Source organism: Triturus cristatus, chromosome 3_1 (genome assembly GCF_964204655.1).
Source record: "Triturus cristatus chromosome 3_1, aTriCri1.1, whole genome shotgun sequence".
Taxonomy (NCBI): domain Eukaryota; kingdom Metazoa; phylum Chordata; class Amphibia; order Caudata; family Salamandridae; genus Triturus; species Triturus cristatus.
Genome location: NC_140583.1, coordinates 614715503 through 614739720, shown reverse-complemented (window position 1 = coordinate 614739720; position 24218 = coordinate 614715503). Strand labels below are relative to the sequence as shown.

At 41.9% G+C, this 24218-nt stretch overlaps 1 protein-coding gene across 1 annotated transcript in view; it reads left to right on the top strand.

Moving 5' to 3' along the window:
* The window catches only part of CHSY1 (chondroitin sulfate synthase 1), a 68720-nt gene extending 50011 nt beyond the window's left edge, over positions 1 to 18709 (top strand). Inside the window, exon 3 of the mRNA XM_085644545.1 lies at positions 13775 to 18709. Coding sequence (XP_085500671.1) covers positions 13775 to 15367 — 1593 coding nt within the window. The 3' untranslated portion in view covers positions 15368 to 18709. The remainder of the gene's footprint in view (positions 1 to 13774) is intronic.
* Positions 18710 to 24218: the final 5509 nt, after the last annotated feature.

Here is a 24218-nt window from a genome sequence, read left to right as displayed (position 1 = left end):
TAAAAACCAACATACATGTCTGATCCTCTGTATGCACGTGAATGTTGTCAGTTGATGAGCATGTTTGTGCTTATGTGTTCGTATGTGCGTATATGTATGTGCATGCTTGTCTGTGTGTGTCTGTACGTGTGCTTGCATGTTTACATGTGTGTGTGATTGGGCTTTGGTGTGTGTGTGTGTCTGAGTGTGCATCTGTAGGTTACTATGTAGAACTGCGTGGGTGCATGCGTATGTATGTGAGTGAGTGTGCGCATATGTATGTCCATGCTTGAGCAAGATGGCAAAGCCAGAGCCAGGAGAATCCAGGCCTGCTGGCAGCAACAAGGCTGCAAGGCTGCTGTCTTCAACTAATCTTCCGCAGACCCTGAACTGTACAAGAAAAGGCCACTTACTCCCTGAAACTGATCTGTTTTGCTTTAAAAATGAAAGCTAGCCGCAGAGCTCCCCTGGAAATCCAAACACAACAGTTAGTCTGGTGTCATATCATGTCCCAACAAACCTGATGACACGATAATTGTGTGTGTGCGTGCATGCCTGCACATGTGTGTCTGAGTGTGCACAGGTATGTAGGAGTGTGTGTATGTGCTTGTATGTGTGCATTTGTGTGTGTGTCGATGTATTTCCCCTTGGTAATGTTGTATATGTATGTGCTTGCTTGCTTAAGTGTATGTCTATGTGCACGTGTGTCTATTTGTATGTATGTGCTGGTGCCTGCAAATGTGTGTGCATGAGTGTGTGTGTATGTTTGCTTGTCTGTCTGCATGTATCTGTGTATGAGGCTGTAGCTGGCTGTGTTCCTGAATGTGGGCATGTCTGTGTATGCATTTGTGTGTGTATACGTGTTTCTGTGAATCTGTGCCTGCACTTTTGTGGGAGTCTTTGTGTGCATCTATGTTTATTGACACTTTTTTGTAGCACATAAATGGCCCAGGCGGTGGGTGAGAGCGCTTTACTGAGAACAATATTTGTTACAATAACTACTATTAAACATATGAAACATCGAGGAGCTGAAAACACAACAATACAAACAAAATAGGGCCGTTACACACCTGAACGTGTTGTTATACTCTGCTGTCCTCCTTTGTTTTACCCTTGTCTACTTTGTATTTATTGCTACTTGTTCTATGTACATGCTTTGAAGCTGATGTCTTGGCATATCAGCACTATATACATTGGATACAAGTATTCTAGTATTAACAACAACGAAAACATATTCAATAAGTGAAATAAAACAACATATGTTGTAATATGTCAAGTTTGTTATGGGCTGCGTTTTATGCCAGGAAGACATTTTAATTACTTTAAACTGCCAATCAAGATTGGCTAGTGTTTTATTATGGAAAGGACATTTTTTTAATTTTTTTATAGCTATGTTAATAGTACATAAAAACATACACAACTGAGTTCTTTATTTTATTAAGGTGAGGAGGGCATATCTGTTGCATAGGTAAAAAAACTTTGACATTTACAATACCAATCGCTCCAAGTCGAACAAATGCGAGACCTATTGCATTTCTAATGCTTGTTTCGACTGGAGCATGGAGCAGGTACTGATTGCTTCAGCTTGATTGCTGTCCTTCCACTGATCATGCTTTGATTCAGATACTACTTTTATTTTTTCTTCTTTCCTGTTGTCCGTGTTGAACCGCTTGCCATTTGTAGCTATGGTTTGCCCCTTTTGTCCTTTTGAAATGAATGTTTATTGTAACAGATGTTATTTGTGTTTATTGTAGCAACCTGCTTCCAAATGTATTTACTAAGATATCGGTTCAGTTGCCTTCTGTTTGTGATTAGCATTTTTTCCAAATGTCATTTTTCTTTCTTTTTTGCGCACGTGGAGAATAATTGAGTTGCTCCGAAACAGAGGTGTATTGTGGTGATACCAAACAATCATTGGCAACACCAATAGATTGCTCCTTTGAGACAATTGGCTCAGCCATTGCCTTGTGTTCACGCTGCTCACCATGGGCTTTGCCAAGTTTGGCAATAATTTGTACCCATGCCAATAACTAGTGTGGCTGCTGTGCAGCATGGCTAAACATAATTAAAAAAGACATATGATGCATACACAGGAGTGTGGAATTTAATAAAATAACTACTTTTCCATGGGGCAGGTTGCTTCATAAATCTACTTATCCCTAACAAAATCCACTTGTCCCTTTTGTACCATGTAATGCGGCGACAAATTATGGCAGCAATCTCATTATATACGAGCTCTGAAATAGCCTCTTATTATGCCAGGGCTCATACCATAGTAGGGTTTGAATACTAGCAATTCCCTTATGTTGCCACGTTTCCACAGATCTACATACTGGGGCTGAAGGTAATGGTAAGCAACAGTTCCAGGGTTGGAATGCCCTTTTGAGTTTGTGCAAACCTACTAACTTGCATGTTTTAAGGGTTTGCACCAACTCTTCTCTAATCTCTTCCCTGACAATGGCAGACCTAAAACTTCTTCCAAGGTTGGAAAAAGAGTGGTTGGAGGGAAAGTGAGCTTGCAAACACTCAGCTTTTCGCATGAGCAAATCTACACCTGCATATTTGCTCATGTAAAAAAAAAAATGCAGTTCACAAATGTCTTCTAGGAGTTCCATTTCTTGGCCTGCTTCTGTAAAGTCTTGTGAATTCACGAAAGCCGTATATCTGCACTTAATGCAAGGACATGGGTGCACTTTTGAGACTTTATTTAATAATTGGGCCCCTATCCATGACCTTTTGTGTGTGTGTTTTTTTTTATTGTTAATCTCTCTCTCGGCTAGCTTCAGTGTGAGTGGCAGCATTCTGTTCTTTGCATGTTCTCACAAGGAGCGCATCGACATAGTCGTTTTTGTTCAGTGCCAGGAACTACAGTGGCAATGTGTGCTTTTTGACACCAAAACAATTTTCGTTTTTGCCAGTGTTTGTTATAATGGTGAGGGCCCAGCAGGTTCCACACCAATAAGGTTTTACAAAAACGATGCCAAAGCAAGTCACGCGTTGACAAAACCAAAAGCCTGATCAACAATTTCAGACCTATTGGGATGACCAATGTATGGTTTTTTTTGTTTCCCATAATCTTATTAAAACTGGTTACACTGATTTTCCATTATGAATATTTTAAGGAAATACTAGCATACATCAACACATTTTACTAAATGATGCTGCAAAGAAATGGTACCTACAATTTTACAGTAGTTTACAAAATGTTTTTGCATTTTTTTTGTAAACCTTTTCTTTGGAAAGCAAAGAATCATCAATCTTGCTGTAAAGCTTCTGCAAATATTTGCATCCAATCAAAGAGCATTCTGGGAGCATTATACACAGCTTCATATCGCTAAACATGTCTACACATTTTTATACTGGAACCTCTGTCAGTAGTGCAGTCTGATCTTACAACATTTACTTGGAGCGCTCACCCTAATAATAAAGGCTTTGCGTTATTGAACCATATATACAAGTTTGATCAGCATTAATACATGGCCACAAATATTACCTTAACTGCAGACAATGCCTTTCCCTGACCCATAATGTGGGACTGTAAACTGGCAGCCAAAGGGTTTGTGCTGTAGGGGGTTGGCCCTACTTGTCCCAAGGACAAAATACATATGAAAACTTGTTGCCCTTGACCCCAAACAATATGTCCTGGGCGTCGGGCTATAGGAATTCCACATCCCTGCATCCAGTGCTAAAGATCTAGTAATAAAAAGCGCAATAGCCCTAGCTGTGGCATAGAGCTTTTTTTAAATGGTTTTAGCGGCGCTGCTGTAAAGCTTGGCTACTAAACATTGCAAAAGCCAGTATCTCTCATAGACTGTGCTTTTCAAATTATTGGAACCAGACTGATCTCGCTGATCAGTCGTGAGTACCATTTTAAGTAAAATATTTGCGATTGCCTTTGACAAGTTTTTGAATTTCATTACATATGGCATCAACGCACAAGCACTTATTATGTAGCCATCTGTCATTGAAATTCAGCTTTCTCTTTTTGTAGCCTAGTATCAATATCTCAAACTGAATCAAGGGATTCTATCTTAGGAAGGTTAGTCCGGTCCATCTGTGTATGTGTGTGTGTTTTTGTTTTTTTGTTTTATTTTTTAATTATATGCATTTGTGGAAAGCTTTTCCAACCTCTGGTTAATATGGCAACATTGTTTCCAACTACCATGCTGTTGAATGAACCACTGAACGTGTCCCAATGTTAATCAGATCTGAATGTTTACTATGTATTAAACTGACCAGGGTTTGAGGAATACCAATATAGAATTACTAGTACTGTTGGTTATCTGCTTAAGTAATGAGGGCTGACATTAGTTTGGCAGTTGAACTGGTAGGTTTGATGTCTAGCTCACTGGTGCTGAACTGATGGCAAAAACCCTTTATAGTGAAGAGTTTTTTTTATATAGTTGGTTTTATTACTATGAATGATCCAGCATCTGATGACCAGAATATAGTTTCCATTCCTAGATTTCCTGACCCCTGATGTCCTACTTAGTACATTTCTATAGTTTGTTTTATTACTATGAATGATCCAGCAACTGGTGACCAGAATATAGTTTCTGTTCCAAGATTTACTGACCCCTGATGTCCTAGCATTATGTGTCAAAACCTCTTTCAGAGGCTCACAGGGCAAGTAGAGGTTACTGGGCTCAACTGTGGGTGGGGGGTTGTGGCCTTTAAATCCAACTCCCCTGGGGCTCAGTCCTGGATAACTGTGCTGAGTACTACCCATTTCAGCACTTGCCCCTTGTGATAGCATGAGTTAAGCATTCCAAGGCTTTTTGAGGGGGAGGAAGGCGGGAGGCACAAACGAGTGTAAGGCTCAAACTGCAAACATCCTCAAGTACCAGATTGTCCAGTAAAATATTTCCGTTCAGTGGCTTAACAGAACTTGAAGTGCAAAGTATATGCAGGGGCCCTCCACCCCCACGCTTTGGACCCAGGCTGAAACTCTCTGGCCAGGGGCCTACCCTGCCGAAGGGCCACCAGAGAACGGGATCCCACCCCCGCACTGCAGGGGCTTTTCTTACACCATTGCTTCCTTTTATGGAAACCAGTCTTATTTTAATACAATCACAGAAAGAACACACTAAATCAGTGAGTCTTAACCTTTTGACTTCTGTGGACTCCCACTTACTCATTACTGGAACCCAAGGACCCCCACTGAATCATAATAGGGAATCCGGGGACCCTCGCTGCGTAATTACTGCAAGCGAGTGGCCACGGCCTAAGCATTTTTGATAATTTGAACCGTAAAACAATACATTAAAAAAAATGCAGAAGCAGGCAGCCATCAAACAAATATAAAAATGATTTAATATTTTACTGAATTCACGAATCAATTTAACAAGATCTATACTTTAATGGAAAGGTTGAAGCTTTTCTACATTGAATTGAGTTTACTCATCAGCCGTACTGTATTTTGTTTGATGCACTAGCTCTGTTACCATGAGTCAATCGGAGGATACTACCTTAATTTTTAGCTTCTAATTTCAAATTCCTTCACATTTACAGAATGCTTTACGTTTTTCAACTGTACATTTTGCCTCTTTAATGCTATAAATGTTTTTAATCTGTTTATTTAATTTTCTAAAGAGTCATGGACCTCCTTAGCAGGCTTTGTCGCCAGTTAAGAACCACTGCACCAAATGATAGCCACAGTCTGTTATGGTTGGTGTGCAATCGTGGTCCTGGGCAGTATCCCCGATTCCCACTATTGGGGCTGGTTATTATCCATTCAATAATGTTCTTTCAGATGTGACCCTTGCTTGTCCCCCTGCGACACTCCCAAGTTTAAACTCGAGGGTCAACTATAGCAGCGCTGCCTGCTAAGTTCTTGCAAGTCCACCGCAGCTCTAATTGGTTCTAACAGTTTTGCCTGACCTGATGGTAGTTGGCAATGGCAGAAGGATTGAGGAGGGTCTCTATAGGCTCTGGTTTCTCAATACTAAGGTTTCTGTGACCTCTTATGGTCTCTTCCCGTCGGGAGCTCCTGCACCTTCAGACAGGCCATTTCTGTGCTGTACGTCCTATTTGCGGTCCTCCAGCAGTTGGCAAGTGGTGTTCTCAGTAGCTTTGGAACGATGATCCTGGGCAACAGCACTAGTTTCATGGTGGCCCCTCTCTTGGCACACAAGGGCATGAGGGTGGCACACAGCGGTTTAACACCTGGGCCGTGGGGTCATCCATATATGTTCATGAGTAGCAAAAGCCAGTGAAACACGGTGGAGCACATAGCTACACTAGGCTGATGATGTTTCGGAGTTCTCCAAGATACCTCAGCCTGGCATATGCTCTGATTTTAAAAGTAGTCAATTACCACATTGTAAGTAATTGGACAATACTTAACTTGTAGTTAACTAAGCTACACAGGCCGCATCTCCGCTTGTTCTAAGAAGGAAAGTGTTAACAAACACAAAATAGATAGAGATACGGAGTCACAAGGTGATCAAGACTGCATATTTCTCCTTTAAGTCATACTTTGTAGGCTGGCCCAATCCAGTCGTCCACGCCACTTTGTAGCAGTCCACTACAGCTTTTACAAAACTTTACTTTCAGTTTAAAGGGCCCAAAAGTAATATCGCTCTCTTAAACAAGCACTTTTGGTAATGACGTGAAATCTGCTTTAATCGCAGTAGCTCTATGTGTACTCCGTATTGAATAAACATGGAATGATTTTTGGATCAATCGGCATGCATCTCTTATTTCAGAGGTAGTTGTACTCCTCCACGAACATTCTACTCTATAATTTACAGAATTAGAAAGGTTTGTTGACTTTCTTCCTCCAGGAGCAGCGATACATTTTTATATCATTGGTGACTGATTTGTAGTCGGCTGCCACTCAGCAGTTCAAAATTAATCCAGGATTTGTACACACCGTCGCAGGCATGGCCTGGCTTGGGACATTGGTTGGCTTCATTGCCAATCTTATTTTCTTCCCTTTCAAGTACTGATTAATTCCTTGATGAGTGTTCCGCACTGCTTGTGGCACTTTTTTGCTTGATTCCCTGTATTTCAAAGACCTGCATGCTAACAACTAACAATAGTGAAACTTTGTAGCATGTGACAAATTTCAGAAAACTATATTTCTGCCCCCTGTCACTTTTATTGATTTATGAAGCTGTAAACGTACTCCCTTCCTTTAAAACTAATGCCGCACAAAATTTGTGTTTCTGAAATTAAGTTTGCACAGTGTCACATTTACTTTTTTTTTGGTTACCTCTTTTAGAACCTTGAGAATCTTTTAGTCATCAAACATGCAATCGTTTCAAAAGGTTTTTTTTCACCTTTACCTACCCCTAAAATCACCCTTGCCTCCCTTTACCTCTACTCACCCCTGAACCCTCCTGTCACCCTCACCTTCCTTTACCTATCCGTAAATCCTAAAATCACTTTTTTGGAAGAAAAAAGACAAAGTACGTTATTTAAAATATAAATACGTGCATGGTAAATTACTTTTGTCGTAAAAGTACAAATACTTACCTACATAGTAAAGGCTGGCTTCCCTCAGGAAGGACACATCCCGCCACTTCCCTAAACGTGTTCCTGCCTTCACCTTAGCACTCTTAGGTGTTTTGGGGCCAATGTTGGTGGTTTTATGCCCTTCGGTATGTTTGTAGGACATCTTTGTCTCTGACCGCTTACCCTCTCCCCTCACACAGCCCCACCACCCCCTATACTTTAGGTCTACCATGAGACCATGCATGGGTTGTCGCTTAAATGCCATTTTGTTTACTTACAGGGGGCTTAGCGCCCACCTATTGCTTACTCATGATTGGCTTCGTCAATCTCATTTACTTGTTTCTCCTTGGTCAGCGAATGTTTGAATCACTCCTGTGTATGCCCCTACCCTGGAATATGGCCCAAGCACCAATTACATTGCCCAGTGTCCTCCCACTGTTCGCTGTTTTCAGATGTACTTTTTAGCCTTTTACCTGAACCCCCTTTACTTCTCACCACCACCACCACCATCCTCCTGCCCTTCTGCGTTGTTGCTCTGTCCGTGCCCCTCCCCGTTGTTTCTTTCTTCCTCCTGCCAGAAAGAAAGCCCCCAAAACGTACACGAATAGGTTTCAAAATGCTCTGAAGATGCTCCCTGCTATGCATGGCTTTTTTGGTGCTGTGTTCATGAGGGACCAACAGTGTGAACTTCTCAGAAAAATTTTAGAAGGCCATACCTTTAGTGTTCTCCACTCCTCCTTCTCTACCCATAAGACACGCTTTTGCCAGAGATCAAGATCATTCTGGCCTTGCTAGCTTTAAGAATGGTTGCAATATCTGATTTTGGTGCTACACTAGACTTTTAGGCTTATTAACCTTGTATGGTTTCCCTAGTATGTATAAAAATCTGATTATTTTAATCCAACCTGGCTCTATAAGAGGGCCAACTATGAGATATCCAACTAAAGAAATACACGTTTTTTGGATGTTATTCTGTGAAATTTGATTCTCTGAATCCTTTCAGCAAATACACACAGAGAAAAGTAAGAACAGACACCTCTCTAGGGCTGTGGATTTCACTGTCCCAATCGGAGCTCTTTGAGTTTGCATCCACCTAATAAATGACACCCAGTAACTATGTAGTAAAATACATTTTCGCAAGTCTTTCTTCTGCTTCATGGAAAAAGTCCACATTCGGACAGTCTAAGCAATAACCATGTTCTATTTACGTAAACATGAAGTGGCCTAATTTCACTCCTGTGTCATTCAGCTGTTAAAATGTTGGACTATGTGCTTAAGAACATCTCCTCTCTTCCTCCCTTAGCCGTCCATAAGGAGGAAACCAAGAACATCATAGTTTGCGATAAACAACTTTTCCCCGGTGCCCATAATTTGCATCCCAATTCGGAGTGAAAAATTATTCAGTAGAGATTCACTGCATCTAGACTTGTTTGTAATTTTATATGTGTATTACCATCCACTCCTTTCATTCATTGAATTTCTATCACTATCGGATGATCCTCACAGCCCCTTTCTAATCAATACAGATTTGGTTTTCATATCTGGTTGTGCTAACATGAAAGTTCTCTTAGCTCCCGCCATGTCCCATATCTTCGAAATTGGTCTATGTTTCCCATCTCTTCCTACTATTGCTCAGCTTTAACATTGGCCAAACAAACCAGGATTTGTCAAACCAAAAAGACTAAAATTTATCAAACATGTGGCTTTTATGAGCCCTTTCAGGAAAGACTTCACTATGTGCTAGTATAAGAACAAATGGCTGCACATCCTCCCCATCTTGTAGATTCTGCCTATTTATCTCTGTTTTTTCTGTTGATATCTATTTGAATGATTTAAGAATCCTCTTCTCCCCCTTGCACCCTCTCTTGAGTTCTTTCTTCAAAGATGTGCTCTCAATATAGTGTTTGATCTGTCACTGTCTACAGGTCATTGTCATAAAAAGCGCAGGTTTTTGCGGTTGTGGGTCAAAACCGTTAACAAGATTGAGGAAATCAGATATTAATACTCCCCCGAAAGTTGTGAAGCTAGTGCTAGGCCTCCAACAAAATTTGAAGACTCCTTTTCTAGTTCTCCTTTTTTGGTCACTGAATTTTCACCCCATGTTTGATGGAGGGAGAAAGACTTGACTACAGGAATCCCCATAATGGCAAGATTTCTTTATTGCGTTTTACCAAACGCCTACTTTATTTCACTTAGGGTGACGAACTGTGACAATATGAGATATTTGACGGATGATTATTTCAGTATATGAATATTACACTGGTAAATGTTTGGGAGGCGTACGTCATGGGCGGTATAGATCCTCTAGCCTGGGCGACTTGTTGAGCATTTTCATAAACCTCATCCTTCTTTGCTGGGCACAAATTGAACTATACCGAGAATATGGCAGCCCTTGAGATGGTAATGGTAGCCTCCGACTTCCTCGATGGTCAAAGAAATGCCACATTGTAGAGGTGAGTTAGCTGGATGAGCGTAACACCATTTAATCTGAGAAGCTGTACATGACTCTGATTTCCTATTTCATTGTCCCTAAATTGTTCAACAATCTGCTCTAGGGCATTGCTTGGAAGCCTTTGAGTAATGTCTGCCTGTGCTTGGTTCTTCTGTGAGTTCTCTGCATAACTCTGATCCTTTTTCTCTTCTTTGCGCTGCAGTAATATTTATTTTTCAAAATAGCACAGCCAGGCATTGCTTAATGGGTCTCTGTGGGTAACGAGGGTCGAGGTACTCTGAATTTGGAAGTTCCATTTTCTGGGCATTGGTGAACAGTAAGCTAATGGCCACCAGTCTGGGTTCCGCTTTTTCTTTTTCTCCTTCAAAATTTTCATTCAAATGTATCCGTTTTGAATAAGCATTTTGTTCTTAAAAAGTAAACCCAAGTAATTTGTTGTAAAGCATCTTACTCCTATAATATTAATCATAATCGAAAAATATTAAAAATACTTATAATTAATGCACAAAAACTAAGACCAAAAATATAATAAACGTATACGCACACCCCCCTTCTCCTCAGAGGAGTGAATGTGATTCTAGCATTCATCCTGATATTGCGAGGATGTTATGACGTTTTAAAAAAAAAAAAAGATTTATGTGCAGTAGTGTGACCATACGAAACACATTTGTAATTGGCACCCTTTCATGGAAAATTACTCAATTGTCATTTTGTCACACCGTGTATTAGACCGCATTCCCAGCGGCACATTCCCAGCGACACAAGCTTTAGCATGATTTCATTACGACATTATCGCAACGTTTGGCTCTCCATCTAATAAAAATCCAACATAACCATCCTTATTTATATATTTTTTTTATACTTTAATGCATAGTTCAAAGCATCAATAATAACTTTATATCCAAACAAATCAAATCTTTTCATATCAGAAATGCCCAGAATGTGCTTAATTGGCACTGGTGCAGGAGAGAATTAAGTGAAATGTTTTGTGCACTGTTCACCAACTTACTTGGGCAAGAGTACTTTTAGAAACTGGCAAGCTACTGATCCTCACAGGGTTTTATGATCTACAGCTGATCTTCCGCAGAGCCTTGAAACATCAAAAACATGGAGTGAAGACCCTTGGAGTTAACTGGTCAAAAGAGTCCAAACCCAAGTGTTGAATTGAACTAGGTGCACATCAGGAAGAACTTCAGAAAAAACCTATTTCGCCTCACCTGTAACAGAACCTAGAGTTGCAAAAAAAACAAGCATTTAGAAATGCAATGGGTCTCGCATTTCTATTTTGAGTTAGAACTATTGGCATTCTAAATGGCAAATCTATTTTACCTACCAAAGGAGGAGGGCTGGAGCAGTAGAGAGACACTGGGGTAAGGGGGATTATGCCTGGAATGCAGGAGAGAGGAATAGAGAATACAGAGGGGAGTAGGTAGAAAGATGGGGGTAGGGGAAAAAGAGTGAGGTAGGGAGAAAGACGCAAATTTCTTTCTAAAAAGAAGTGCTGGCTGTGGAACATGAGTCTTGCAGTGAGAGAGCGCTTGAGTTTATGGATCCAGGGACATGTGCAGGTACAGGTGCGAGGAGCACAAGACTGGGAGGAAGACAGAGCATTAGAGTGAGAGAATGGGCTTGAGAGACACGCATACAGTGTAATGAGTGCCCAAGATATAATGGTGGGTCTAGACTCTGCCACTGAGCCATACTGGCCCAGGCTTCCTCACCCACTCCAGCTGGTTGTTGTGGTGGTGTGGATGGGTGTGAGAGGGGAAAAAAGATAACCGTGCAACACTGTGCCAGAGATAGGTGCAGCCGATCTGTGAAGGGAGCAGAACCGAGGCGGCAGCAGTAAATTTATTTTATAGGTGCAGACACATACATGGAATAGTACACAGATCAAAAAGACAGAATGATAACGTAAAGACAGACCCTGGGAAAAGAAACAAGCATTGGCATAGCCAATAGGTCTCGCAGACAGGCTCTAATAAGTGTTTAGCCATGCAGGAGAATAAGGTTTTGGGTGGGGGGGGGGGGGGGGTTGATTAGACTAGTGTCCCGCCCGACTGGCGCCACTCATGTATCGGCTTGGCAGACCAGCGTTGGCAAAGCCAATAGGTCCCTCCTTTTGGCTTTGACTCTGTTCATCCTTTTAACAAACAGTGGTGTGCCGAGTGGGGCAGGGGTGGGGGAGCACCTCTTGGGCTGCCACAAGTGGGGAGGGGGGCGGAAACCAAACAAAAGGTATGCGGACAGCGGAAGGAGGGCGGGAGCCTGGTGAACATGGACAACGGAAGGGGGTGGGGGGGGTTACCTCATGGGTGGCCGCAAGTGGGTAGGGGGGCGGGAACAAAGGGAATGCGGACAACTGGTGGGGGCGGGAGCAAAGCAACAGGAAATTAAATAAACCAGTGCGGCCGCTAAAGTGAAAGCAACCATGCGGTGTTTAATTTGATCCATGACCCGCTGCCACCCTGCACGCCGCTGCTCGCTCCTGAGAACAAAACTCTGTGGGAGTGAACCTTTGGAGAAGAGGTGGGACATGCACCCGCCTTTGGCCATTTGCGTGCTTTCATTATTGAAAGCCACATGCAAAGGCCAATTGAATGTGTGGGAGTTGCCAGACCCACACGGGAGAAGTTTCGGGAAAGTTTGGAGTGCTCGCAAGAAGCCTACCATAGAGCAGCGCATGCGTGCTGCACTAGGCTCGACCTAAAAACAGGAGCTAGGGTAGACAGAGGAACAAAAAATTCCCCATCTCTTGTTATAGCCCTCTCTTCTGAAACGCACTGCCGTGTTTGTACAGCGCTGCGCTGGTGACTGTTTGAAGGAACAATAGATTCTACACTTGGTAAATGTAGACCTACCAGTTCCAGAAAGCAAACAAAAACACAGGGCTGTTTGAGCTTCACCTGGCACGGTGAAAAGAGAGACCAATCTGTTGTGTTTTTTGATATTCTGGTACTTGTCGTTTTGATTTTACTTCTAAATGCAGATTTACTAACACTGTACCAGGATCCATAGACAGTAGGATTGACAGAGCTAACCATGCCCGACATAAGGAAATTGGAATCTATGAAAACAAGTTAATTGGATGCACGTTCACATGCTGACTTTAGGAAGACGCTGCCCAGGCTTGACCTAAAAAGATAGGAGCTTTTTTTATTGACTGACTGGACTCTTGAACTTCCTTGGACGCCAGATATTCATTGCTCTGTTCTAAACTAGTGCCCTTAAGGAACTGCAAGGTTGCACGTAGCTCTTTAAAACACTTCTAAATAAAAACTAAGCCCAGAAAATGATTAATACAAAATCGCTAAGTAAGTTAATACAGTCAAATTATCTAGCAGTTAAAACAACGAATGCATTTTTTAAATTCATATCTATAACCTGTCTTTGCTTTCTACTGATGAGTAACTAAGAGTTATTGTGCACACGCTTTAAATACTTATTGTTCAAATGTTGCTGTTTCAGTATGAAAGCCAGGCCGATCTCCTTTTTATATTTCAGTTCTGCTATTAAATTAAGAAGTGTTTGGTGTTTAGTGGTTTGGATATAAACTTGTTGATATGATAAAATGTTTAAGAAGCGCCTGCGTACATACCAGCATTAATGGCAGAGTATCCAGTTGCTCCATCGCCAAGCTAAGAGTTGAATGTCAGGAGGCTATCGCTACCCACTTTCCTCCCACCTAAAGAATACCTCATTCAACGACCGTTCTTCACACCAGAAATTTCTTTTTAAAGCCCTCAGCTTATTATTAATTCTCTCCAAGTATGCCCCAGATTAGGAACATTTTAGTACGCTTTTGCGCAGTCGATTGTAAATGTTTTTTGAAGATCTCCTCGTGTTTTGAATGGTTTCTTAACTTGTTAATTATTTTCTCTACAGATGCAGCAACTGTTTTATGAAAATTATGAACAGAACAAAAAGGGCTACATCCGAGACCTTCATAACAGCAAAATCCATCGAGCTATAACTTTGCATCCAAACAAGAACCCTCCATATCAATATAGGCTTCATAGCTACATGCTAAGTCAAAAAATTGCAGACTTGCGCCATCGTACAATTCAGCTTCACAGAGAAATAGTACTCATGAGCAAATATAGTAATGCAGAAGTGCACAAGGATGACCTTCAGTTAGGGATTCCGCCATCTTTTATGAGATATCAGCCACACCAGCGGGAGGAGGTGCTTGAATGGGAGTTTCTTACTGGAAAATATCTTTATTCTGCTGCTGATGGACAGCCTCCAAGAAGAGGGATGGATTCCTCTCAGCACGAAGCCCTTGATGATATTGTGATGCAGGTTATGGAAATGATCAATGCAAATGCTAAGACTAGGGGTCGCATTATTGATTTCAAGGAAATACAGTATGGCTACCGTCGGGTCAACCCCATGTATGGAGCAGAGTATGTTCTTGACTTGCTACTACTCTACAAAAAGCACAAAGGAAAGAAAATGACCGTTCCTGTTCGGAGGCATGCCTACTTGCAGCAGACCTTCAGCAAGATCCAGTTTCTTGAGCACACAGAAATTGATGCCATGGATTTGGCCAGCAAAATTAACCGAGAGTCCGGTTCCCTGTCGTTCCTTTCCAGTTCTCTAAAGATGTTTGTGCCGTTTCAGCTTACTTCATCAAATGTTGAGCACAGAGAGCCTAAAGACAAGAAGGTGAACATCCTGGTTCCACTCTCTGGAAGATTTGATATGTTTGCCCGGTTCATGGCCAATTTTGAGAGGACCTGCCTCATTCCAAATCAGAATGTTAAATTAGTTATTTTACTTTTTAACTCTGACTCTAATCCAGACAAGACTAAACAGGTTGAATTAATGAGAGATTATCGTATTAGGTATCCAAAGGCTGATATGCAGATTTTGCCGGTTTCTGGGGAGTTCTCACGAGCTTTGGCACTTGAAGTTGGGTCATCTCAGTTTAAAAATGACTCTTTGCTTTTCTTTTGTGATGTTGACCTGGTGTTTTCAACAGAGTTCCTTCAGCGATGCAGAGCAAATGCGGTTTTTGGCGAACAGATCTATTTCCCAATTATCTTCAGTCAATATGATCCAAAAATTGTTTATGCTGGAAAAGTTCCAAGTGATAATCATTATGCTTTCACCCAGAAAACAGGATTGTGGAGGAACTATGGCTTTGGTATAACCTGTGTTTATAAGGGAGATTTGGTTCGTGCAGGGGGATTTGATGTCTCTATCCAAGGCTGGGGGCTTGAGGATGTGGATCTTTTCAACAAGGTTGTGCAAGCTGGCTTAAAGACTTTTAGGAGTCAAGAAGTAGGTGTGGTCCATGTTCACCATCCTGTTTTTTGCGATCCTAATCTTGATCCAAAACAGTATAAAATGTGCTTAGGGTCCAAAGCTTCCACTTATGGATCTACTCAACAGCTGGCAGAAATATGGCTGGAAAAAAATGATCCCAGCTTTACCAAAAACATGAATACAAATGACTCTGCAAGGACAGCGTAATGAATTTATTCAACATAGCTGATAATAGCACGAGAAAAGGTCTGAGCTTTACCAAAAGCAATAGAAAAATATATGACTCTGTGAGGACAAACCATAATATAAATGACTCTGTGAGGACAGTAATATCCTGTAATATCGCTGGAAACCTTTTTTTATCTAATTTATTTTTTAAATGTTTTATATGAAATAGTTCATTTTTCAAATACCATCTGAAGAAATATATTTTAGAAACCTATTTTTTACAGACTTGGGTGCATGACATGTATACAGATGGTTCCATTCTGGTATTGGACCTTCTAGGACTTATGTTTCAAGGTGGGAGTATGCAGATCTCCTTTTATTTAAATGTGTGTAGGTACATCTTTAAACGTTTTTGAAGTTTGTAGCTGTTGCGTAGGCACAATTCTCTGTTTAAAGAAAGACAATTGAAAATCCACAGATTTTTATAGACTTATTCTTGCCCCCGCGCACAGAAGTCCATAAACACATTCCCACACACTTGTCGGATCTTTCTACCACTTTCTCTCCTTTTCCTCCATTGGCATACGATGAAGTTTGCACTGGCATTGTTTTACAGTGGCAGGAAGTTTTGGAGGCCTACTGCCGAATTAGCTTGAAGAGGACACTTTCTGCCATATTTATTTGGGTACGGCTTTGGCCATGATGCTTTTGTGCAATACTTTGCCATGTTATCTCAGAGCTTAAAATTAACTTTTTTTCCTCCTAGGATGAGTAGCTACTGCTCCTTTGCCAGAGACTGAGGCGCTGTGTATCCTGCCCTACATTCATCCTCCTGAACAACATCCACACTCCTGTTAGCTTTTTTGACCCTCAAACACCTACCTCCACATAAGATAAACTATCATCTCCTGGAATCTTAAAGAAGCACATTAGTGCATTAACACTGCAAATCTCCTTAAAAAAAGAGTTCTGTACTTGCCCTCCATCCCCCTGTTTTTGGGATGCGGAAGGATTCGATAACATGAACAACCACAGTGAAAATGGGTGGAGCTCCACCTGTTGTACCTTCCTTGACACAACATAACAACATGAAAAACTAAACCCATGCATTGCCATCAACCTCTACCCATTGCTGAGTAGCAAATGCATTAGCTGCATGGCCCTCAACCTGATATATCACTGTTTTGGCACTTCCGTCTTCCAGAAATAGTAAGACCTAGGTTTCAACAAACCGCCACATGAAATTTCTATTGCCTGTTGCTCCTTGACTAATTTCTTGGAACCTTCGCAAGTTGCTTTAGTGGATGCAACCTTTGATGAAATTGGCTAGTGTTCCCCTTATAAAAGTGAATATCGCCAAATATGTGATAATTAGTTTGCAGATGGCAAGTTCTATTCGGTGGCTGTCATCCTATAAGTGCCACCTTCTTCCATGGATTGTCAGTCTTTGCTTGCTCTACAGAGTACTGGTATGCATAGATACTTTCCCCTCGTGTTCGTAGGAATCGCCAGTAAATGTTTTTATCACTTTATTTGTTCCAATGCAGGTGTACTGTAAACTGTTAGTATGTACTAGTAATGCCGAGCTTGCCGCTAAACAAGGATGCTTCCGTTTGGGGATGCGATCTCTGTAACCCTTGCTGGAGTTCCATCCACCACCACAAGTATTGTGAAACTGGTTGTTGAGAGTGTTTTTTGTAGCGACAATCTTGTACTCCTTTTTTTTTTTTTTTTTTTTTTTTTTTTTTTGGTTTGGTTTGGTTTTTCTTTATTACAAACGTGGATCCTGTTGTGGCAGTTTAACCACCCTCCAGGTTTTAAAAAGATTTGTATTCTAAACCTCACTCTGTGAAAATTAACCATTACTTTAAAATGTCAAACTGACATATGAAAATTCAACAAGGAATCTGTTAATTGCAAATTCCTAATTTCTCTGGCCTTACACATTTTCCTACATATCTTAATTACATTGGCAAAATGTTATCCCTTCTCCAAATGTACTTTTTAAGTTGCATCTGAGATTAATATCCCTGCCACATTTGCCAAGTGCATATTTCTACAAATCTTATGCCACTTAATAAATTCAGTATACACTAGTACAATGCACCCATTTGTTTTGAAAACCATGACGCTGCATGAATCTCTGCATGCATTTATGCTGGCTTTTCATTTTCAGTGTAAGAAATCCCTTTAAACTGGACATGTTAATTTATAATGTACTGCAAAGAGATGTCCAGTCCAATATTATTTTTAAGCTCCGTTTTCATCCTGTACCACAGTTCTTTAGATGTGGTGTTTTGCTTTGTAAGGCACCAACACTAAAAATCTACTTTAAAAAAAAAAAAACGGCCGTCTGATCGCTGGATGCCACCTTATTGAATGGTGGGACTTTATTTCTGAAATTGTGTTGACTCTAAAGTGGTGTAGCTTCTCTTAAAATACATTTAAAATGGTAGTTAGGATAACTCAATTATATATACTGGAAGCCCTCCTCTTTGCTAAGCCCTTTCATACCCTGGAGCCTACAGTCTGTAGAATTGAGATTTTGAAAAGAGTTTTCACCCACCACAAAGTTGCCAAAAGTGGGAAAAACACTGAAAGGTCATGTGATAGCTAATTTTTCTTTGACTTTTTCTTTCAGCTTTTTTGTGACTGCGTGTATTTTAGTGAGATGCTCTATTGTTACACCATACAGTCATTCAGTGTTTTTTTTTTTTCTTTCTTCAAGTGCCAATTCATATTTTTTCCTCACAATATGTCTTGGTATTACACTCCACAAACTTTTTTCCGCAGCAAAATGGACAAATCATCATGGCCTCTGTCGTGTATACACGGTGTTTAAAATGTTGCATTTCCCTTTTTTTTTTCTTTGTTTTTTTTTTTTTAACACTACTATACAAAATCCTTTATTTTTGACTGAACCAGTCCCTTGTACAGGGGCATATGTAACTTGCCTCCCCCCACCCTCACACACAAGCACACAAAGTATTTTTATAATATTTACAAGACGAAGAAGGTATTTTTGGGCTAATTTTTTTTTGTTCTTTTTTTTTTTTTTACTGCAACCCAGAAGCCTTAATTGTAATGTATGATATGTTAGTAGTTATTCTAGCCTATATATGGCATACAAAATTGTCAAATCATTTTTTTGATTGTTCATTTCCTGGTTATAATGTCACTGTACGTTTTAGTGTTCCGTTTACATATTTTTGTTCTAGTTTGTGGCAGTGGGTGTTTTGGAGCACAAGGAACAAAACGGCTTAATGCCTATTTAAATTATTGGTTTAATTTATAACACATGAAGTGCTGTGAAAAGTCCGTTGAAGAGTACCTTGTTTTCCTTGCACATTGAAAATGTAATTAAAATAATTCCAATCGAAAGGAAAATGGCTGTTTGGTGTTTCCTCAAATTTTGAAATGGGTGCAGTAACTGAAAATGTTGGTTTTGAATGCTTACAGACAGTCACAAGTCTAAAGAATGTTATATGGCTGTGGGGTAAATTTCAGTAATGAAGAAATTACCAAATCTTTTTAGCTTTGCTGATTAAGAAAATGTGATGGGGATGGAATACAAAGAGGCTCAGTATCCAGGTTAGATTTACAGGATGATTTTCGACTACTTGGTGTTTAAATAAAAATTAAAAAAAAACTTCCTTTGGGTACTTTGAATGTACATTCATCCTATGCATAGAGCCTGTAAATCTGACATGAATCTGGGTGTCCTGTAACTACTTTCACATTTCAGGAGTAATTATAATTTTTTTTCTAACGCGGAATAACTGCCAGAAAAATGATTGACTTAAGAGTGAATCTAGACGGGCAATGAACAAGAAATATATTGGGCGGCATAAGATAGAAGAGGGTTCTTTAGATCATTGTTTTCAGATTTTCAGAGCAATTTAAATAACACATTTTTTTCTCTATCTGAAGTTTAAAAAATAATATCTTTCACTTTTTAAGCTCATGTGCTCCCTTGAAGCTGTTTTCTATCCCTTTGCTCCGTATTTCATGAATTTTACACTGCCTCCATGTCCTGTAATACTCCACACCAGTGTCATTAAAGGGAGGCCGAAGGCTGCCGAATAGCAACTCGAAAACACGCAGTTATTGTATCATGTAAATAGCTTAAAGGATCTGTGCTAAGCCTTTTTTTTTGTGGGCTATTTGGGGTAGTTTGCGCTTAGGCTCCTGTAACGTTTTGACCACATAAGGTATCCACGCCAAATTTGCATCCTTTTCTTCCAACATCATGGGGATTCTAAAGGTACCCAGGGTTTGTGGATTCCTCTGGAGGGGGCCCAGAAATGAGCCAAAATACAGCTACATTTTTTTTTTTTTAATGGGGGAAAAAAGTGCTGCAAATGAAAGTGTCTGTTTTTTCCCCCGCAAATGGTATCAAAAAAGGGTTTGTGGGGCTGAAATCACCAGTTCTCAGCTTTTAGGGAATGACAGACTTTTGTCAGAAAACCAACATTTGTTACACCGTTTTGCCATTTTTCTAGGACATAGCCTATTTTTGCTATTTTTTGTGCTTTAAACCTCCTTCCAGTTAATGGTAGAAATGGGTATGAAAGCAATAATGGATCCTGGAAAGCTATACATTTTAGAAAAGTAGACCAAATTCTGAATTTGTGTAGATCCTTCAAGGTTGCTTTACAGAAACTAACATTTAAATATAGGAAAAATTGAAAATTAGTTGAAAAAAACAGCCACTTGTGTCAACGTTTTTCACCTGTATCTTCTTCTAATTATGACAGCTCTTTGAAAGCAATATACCGTTACCTCCGCTGGACCTTACTGGTTGTGGGGATATATAGGACTTGTAGATTCACCAAGAACCCGACGAACCCAGAGCCAAAAACTGAGCAGCGACTTGCAATGTTTTTTTTTATTCTGTACCAGGTATATAGCAATTATTCTGGGAAAATGTGTACATGGAAAAATCGGTATGAAAGACACCTATGTATTTCTGAAATGAGAACAAAATAGAGTTATAAACAGTAGATATTGGCACATTTCCGAAATTGTGAGTACCCATACTAGCATGCGAATTATAGGTCATTTTTCAAAATGACTTCTTTTTTTACACATTTGTCTTTCATTCGGAAGGCAGAAATGCATCGAAAGTCAAAAGGTAATAACAGTTGCTCTACAATTCTGTGTTACCCTAAGTCTCCCGATAAAAATAGTAACGCACTTGTGTGGATAGGCCTAGTGCCCACGACAGGAAACGGCTCAAAAAGCAACGTGAACACACCACATTTTCACAATGAAAAATGACCCTTTTTTTGCAAAGTGCCTAGCTGTAGTTTTTGAACCCTAGCTCTGCCGGCACCTAGGGAAACCTAGCAAGCCTATACATTTTTAAAAACTAGACACCCAGGGGAATCCAGGATGAGGTGACTTGACTGGCTCTCACAAGGTTCTGTTACCCAGAATCCCTTGCAAACCTAAAAAATTGTCAAAAAACCCACATTTTCCTCATTTCTGTGGTGGCGAGTTCTGGAATCTGCGTGGATCCACAATTTTCTACCCACCCCGCGTTGCCCAAAGTCTTCCGAGAAAAATGGTACCTCACTTGTGTGGGTGGGGCAAGGGAACAAAACCTATTGAGGAGACATCAAAATTACCGATCACAAACCAACCTGGGGCTCAGCGGCCATCTAGGGAAACCTACCAAACCCACACATTTCTGGAAACTAGACACCCGGAGGAGTCCAGCGAGGTATGGCTTGTGTGGGTCCCCCAACATGCTCTACCCAGAATCCCCTGCACACCTCATTTTGCTAAAAAAAATTCTTTTTTCTCAAATTTCTGTGTGGCAAAGTTCTAGAATCTGCGTGAATCTACAAATTTCCTCCCACCCAGCGTTCCCCCAGGTCTCCTGATAAAAATGGTACCTCACTCGTATGGGTAGGCATAGTGGCTGCAACAGGAAATGGCCCAAATCGTACTGTGGAGACTTCAAAATTACCTATAACAAAACTACCTGGTTTTGGGAGGGGGCACCTGAGATTTTGGCCCCGGGCTTGGCGGCCATCTTGGAATAGTACCAAACCAAAACCTTTCTGAAAACTAGACACCCGGGTGAGTACAATGAGGTATGGCTTGCATGAATCCCCCAACGTTTTCCTTCCTACCCAGAATGCCATGCAAATCTCAAATTTAGCTGAAAAAAACCCACGTTTTCCACATTTTTGTTTGGAATCACCGTGCCGGCACAAATGTCCTACCCCAGTGTTCCCCTGAGTCTCCCAAGTAAAATGATACCTCACTTGTGTGGGTGGGGCAAGGGCCTGTGACTGGGAAGAGCCCAAAACATAGGGAATAAGGGTATAGCACCGAGAATTCTAAGCGCTACATTTTTAAAAAAATAGGTTTTTAGCCAATTCTGCATTGGACAGCCCCACAAGTGAGGTATCATTTTACTCTGGACACTAAGGAGAATACCTAGAAAATATTTCATAGAAAACAGTCAATGATTCCCTATGGAAGAAAATTCAAGTTGCAGGTATAGTATGTTCTCGTTACTTTTGTAATCCAGTACTGGGTGCCTAGAATCAGTACTGGGACCTTTATCCAAAACGGGTAAGTAATTACGTTTTTACAATTTATACGATTTTTGAAGAATATTTAAAGTTTGCAGAAATCGACACTTAGAAGAAATTTCAGAGAAAAACGGTCAATGGTTTCCTATGGAAGAAAAGTGGGTTACTGGTAAGTACGGTTGTGAATATTTTTCAGAGTCAGTGCTGGGTACCAAGATCCAGCACTGGGAGCTCACCTAATAGCAGGTGAGTACTTTCGTTTTCGTTACTTATTTTTGATGAATATTTTAAGTTTTGAAAAGTCCACACTTAGAAGAAATTTCAGGAAAAACCAGTCAATGTTACCCTATGGAGAAAATTGAGTTATCGTCTTTAAGGTAAGTACTCGACTGGCAGAGTTAAGGTTCTGGGCATAGACTCTGGGGACTCCCAGGGTCAGGTAGGTACAGTTGTTACACCTGCAGCGGCACAGGGGCAGCCGGGTGCAGAGAGAGTTAGGCCCAATGTTATCCTATGGGAGGCAGGGGGGCCTTGGTTGGTGGCTGCTGACTAGCAGGCCACGCGGCTGTGGGAGCTGGGCTCCTGGTCACTTGCTCAGGGGAAATGAAAGTAGATGGGTGTAGAGGTTACACTGGGCCACTCGGGCGGCTGGGTGCAGGGTGCTTTTGAGCCTACGGGCGCTCAATTGATTTCAATGGGAAAGCTCCGGTTTAGAAAAAGACTGCAAGCTCGGGACGAAGATTCTTCAGGTGCCACCACCACTTCGAGAGGTATGTTGGGTAGTTGGAGGATAGGTAGGTACCCCAGAGTTGGGCACAGGAGGCCGCGGGGCGCCGAGTGCAGGGGTGCCTTTTGGTGTCGGGAAATCTTACCCTCTGTTGATCGCGGTTGGGAGGCACCTGGTTCTGAGGCTGCAGGCGTCGTCAGGAGCGTCGAGGGAAGTCCTTGGGTGCCGGACTCTGGGTCACAGTCACCGTGGGGTCGTCCTCGTGGTCTTTGTTCACTCCGGCACAGGCCAGGCGTGGCGGATGCAGAGTGTGAAGGGTTCACGGTTCCCTGGCATAAGTCCGGATTAGAAGCAGATTTGGAGTAGAGCCTCTACTCATGGGAGTCTCAGGGGCTTGGAGCCAAAAGGTAGCCAGGTCCTCTGGGGTTTGTGAGGTTGCTGGCCACAAGAGATGCCGGGTTGGAGCAGGTTCGAGGGTCGACTGGCCGGTAGGGCTGGGGCCAAAGCAGTTGGTGTCTTCCTCTTCTTAGCAGCTGCAGGGCAGGTCTTCTTTCTTCTAGCTCTTCTTCGGATTTTGGAATCTGGGGAAGGAAGGTTCAGGGTGCCCCTAAATACTAGATTTAGGGGTGTTACAGGTAGGTGAAGGGCAGGGACCAATGGGTCCCTGTCCTGGGGTGGGTACACCCCCTATCCTGCCTCTCTCCTGTGGGAGGGGGGCAGTAGCCTAGTCCTGATTGATCTTCAAGATGGCGAGAGCCCGGAGATGTGCTTCACCTCGCCTCCCCCATCTGAGGGGTGGGGTTGGCAGGCTGGCACATCCCCTGTCCTTATTTGGGGTTTCCGGCCAAGCTTCCCGCCAGAATGGGGGGTTGCAGTGGCCAGGGGAAGGTCACAGAGGCGGCATGCCTTTGAAGCTTCCCCCTGCCCATCCTGGGGGAGGAGATCTAGCACCTCGCCCAGGATGTGCATTGTTGCAGACCCAGGAGAGCAGGGGCTCTCCTACCCAGGGGTCCAGCAACATGTCTGCTGTGTGGCAGCCTAGGCAGTCTCTCAGACCAGACGTGGATTGTAGGTTAGGTTTCAGGGAGCATCTCTAAGATGCCCTCTGGGGTGCTTGGTACCTTTAAATCCCACACTGGCATCAGTGCGGGTTTAATGTGCTGAGAAGTTTGATACCAAACTTCTCAGTCTTCAGTGTTGCCATTATGGTGCTGTGGAGTTCGTGTTTGACAAGCTCTCAGCACCATGTACTCTTAAATGGCAGCACTGCACTTACAGTGCCCAGGAATGGACCTGGGTACTGTAGGGGCACAGGGCTCCTGCGCCCACACCGCTGGCATAGGGCACCCAGCTAGAGGGGTGGCTGATGTATACCAGGGCAGTGTAGGTGGTGGACATGACACACCGGGATGTGTGCCATGTCGACTTTGTTTTGTCCTGTACCCAGACACTCAGCCTGCAGGGGTGGGGGGTGTGTGTGTGTGTGTCTGTCTGTCTGTCTGTCTGTCTGTCTGTCTGTCTGTCTGTCTGTCTGTCTGTGTGTCCGTCCGTGTGTGTCTGTGTGTCCGTCCGTGTGTGGCCTCTAAGGGTGGCACAATGAGTGCTGCAGCCCTTA